Source organism: Brassica napus, chromosome C1, assembly GCF_020379485.1.
Source record: "Brassica napus cultivar Da-Ae chromosome C1, Da-Ae, whole genome shotgun sequence".
In the NCBI taxonomy this organism is placed as follows: Eukaryota; Viridiplantae; Streptophyta; class Magnoliopsida; order Brassicales; family Brassicaceae; genus Brassica; species Brassica napus.
Window position 1 is genome coordinate 41661119 of NC_063444.1, and position 2409 is coordinate 41663527.

The 2409-nt window shown below is 34.4% G+C and overlaps 1 protein-coding gene across 1 annotated transcript; it reads right to left on the reverse strand.

The window, feature by feature from the left end:
• Window positions 1-1045: 1045 nt before the first annotated feature.
• Window positions 1046-2131, reverse strand: BNAC01G34120D. Its single transcript, XM_013836211.3, has 2 exons — window positions 1694-2131; window positions 1046-1605 (listed from the first exon to the last, which is right to left on the reverse strand). Exons 1-2 carry the CDS (start codon window positions 1799-1801, stop codon window positions 1507-1509), a joined length of 207 nt encoding a protein of 68 aa, XP_013691665.1. The 5' UTR covers window positions 1802-2131; the 3' UTR covers window positions 1046-1506.
• Window positions 2132-2409: the final 278 nt, after the last annotated feature.

The window sequence follows — 2409 nt, forward strand, 5'->3', positions numbered from 1 at the left end:
AAATACTGTTTTCTGATTGTGTAATCTACCCGTTAGTACTTTAACTTGTCACAAATTTGGGAGAGTTATACCTATAATAAATGATTTTGTGTCTAGTAACACCACGGAAAGATTTCTTTTCTTTTACAACAAGAACTTACTTTTTTACCAAAAAAACAAGAACTTACTTTGAAGATTCGGATAGTCAAATCGTTGGTACGTAACATATACCATATTTAAATATATATATATATTCCAAATATTATGTGTAAGCTTGTTTGTTATATTATTCTTTGTCTTTTGGTATATGTTGAATTTAGTTGAATTGAAAAATTAGTAAAAACTTTTTAAATCATTGATATTTTTTATATGTCCTATCAGATGATCTTATCAATACTGGAAGAAATTAGTTATCACATTGATTGACTCAAGTTTAAAAAACTTTCCGATTAATTAATGATAATAAATAGCCGAATTGTCAGTTATCGGAATGTTATTTTTAAACACAAGCTCAAATTTCCTATATGATTGTGATTTTATGTCAAGAGTATTTGGACCTGAAAAAAAGTGTTGTAACACATTCTCTGGTCTTGCCTACGCGGTGAAAAAAAAATATTGTTTCAGTTTTAATGTTGAATAATGAAAATTTTAATCTAACAGAGAATAATCCAAAACGAGTTTTACATCTATTGGGATTATGAATTCAGATTTCTAAGTTTTGTTCAACTAAAAAACTTCAAAAGAGTCAAAATTAGTGGTTTCATTCTCCAGAAAAAGTGGAAAATCACATGGGAGAATTTTATATATTTCCAACCGTAGGAAGTGGAATGTCTAATCCATCACATCTTTTTCATCTTCAATGAGAATGTAGTAAACAAACTTGCTTAGGATCCTATATTAATACACTAAAGGGCAATGTGTAGGGGATGCACCGTGCACGTGAAGTCCATGCAGACAAGACATACCTTATCTGTTGTGTTGGCTGTTGCACTCAAAATTTTTATTTTCATTTGAAATTAGTATTAAAAACAACTTTAATTGTGAGGCTGAGGGGCTTTTTCCTATCTATTTGTTTTTTCTTGCCATACTGGCTTTATAGAAACCCATTTATGTCACGTTTTCGTATTTTTACGGTAACACGGTATATCAAGCATAGGAAGTGAAATGTCTAATCCATCACATGCTAGCAAATGTTATATATGAAAATAACGGTAGCAATGCTATAAAAGACAGACTTGTTAGAGGATTCATCGTGGAGAATAGCAGAAAAAAGTCACAGAAGATTATAGTTGGACGGAATAAGATATCAATATATCATACGATTCACTTCAGTTAATGAATTTATTCTTTAGGAAACCTCTAAATCCCATATATAAAATAGGAGAATTTGCTCAAAAAAATAAATAAATAGAAGAGCATTCTGTTTCATATCATATGGTATACAGGAGAGAAAGTAGAAATCAACAATCTCTTTTGAACATTTGGTCGAACACTTTTAAAGCATGTTCACACGCAAATCAGTAAAAACTAAAGGGAATCTTCACTGATCAGACCGAGATTCTCATGATCTTCTTGTCTCTTCTTCATTTCTTTCTCGTATTGCCTTAACGCTTCTTCCATCTTCATCTGCGTTAAAACTCAAATGTAAAGGAACAACCACCTTACTCTAAAGCCGAGGACAAGCTTTCTTAGAGACTAAAAGGTAGAAACTGACCTTGTACCTAACTTCGATGCGATGCATTACATAGAAACCGATTGTCCCCCCGACAAGTGTTCCAGCTATGATCCGTGCGTAACCCCATGTCAGCGAGCTCAACGCCATTTCCTCGCTTTCTTCTTCTCCTTCCTTAGAATTATATTTCACCCAGCTATCAATCTTGAAGCTCTTTAGATCTCATTTTCATTTTGGTGTCTCAAACCGAGCTCATAACCGTTTCGGTTTAGATTCAGGATCAGAATAACCGGAGAAGATGAAAGATGATTCTGGTTATTTTATAATCAGTTATTGACGAGGAGCCGGCTTGATTTCGTAGCATGATCCGGTACTTTGGTAGTTTGTTCTTAGAGCATCTCCAAATCCAAGAAGACTCTCTAGCTACAAGAAAACAACGGTATTCTGACGGATATTCCGACGGAAAATGAAATCCTCGGAATATCCCGAGGAATTTCCGAGGATATTCCGAGTAAACACAAAATTTGGTTTCTTCGGAATTTCCTCGGATATACCGACGGAATTCCGAGGAAACATTAATCCGTCGGAATATTCTTATGGAATACCGAGGAAAAATGTATTCCTCGAAAAAAACCGATGAATTCCGACGATATATTATAGCCGTTAGAGAGCCGTTGGGGGATTTTAAAAATTCCGAGGAAATTCCGACGAACTAGCTGTTTCCGTAGGAATTCCGTCAGAATTTCCTCGGGCTGTCG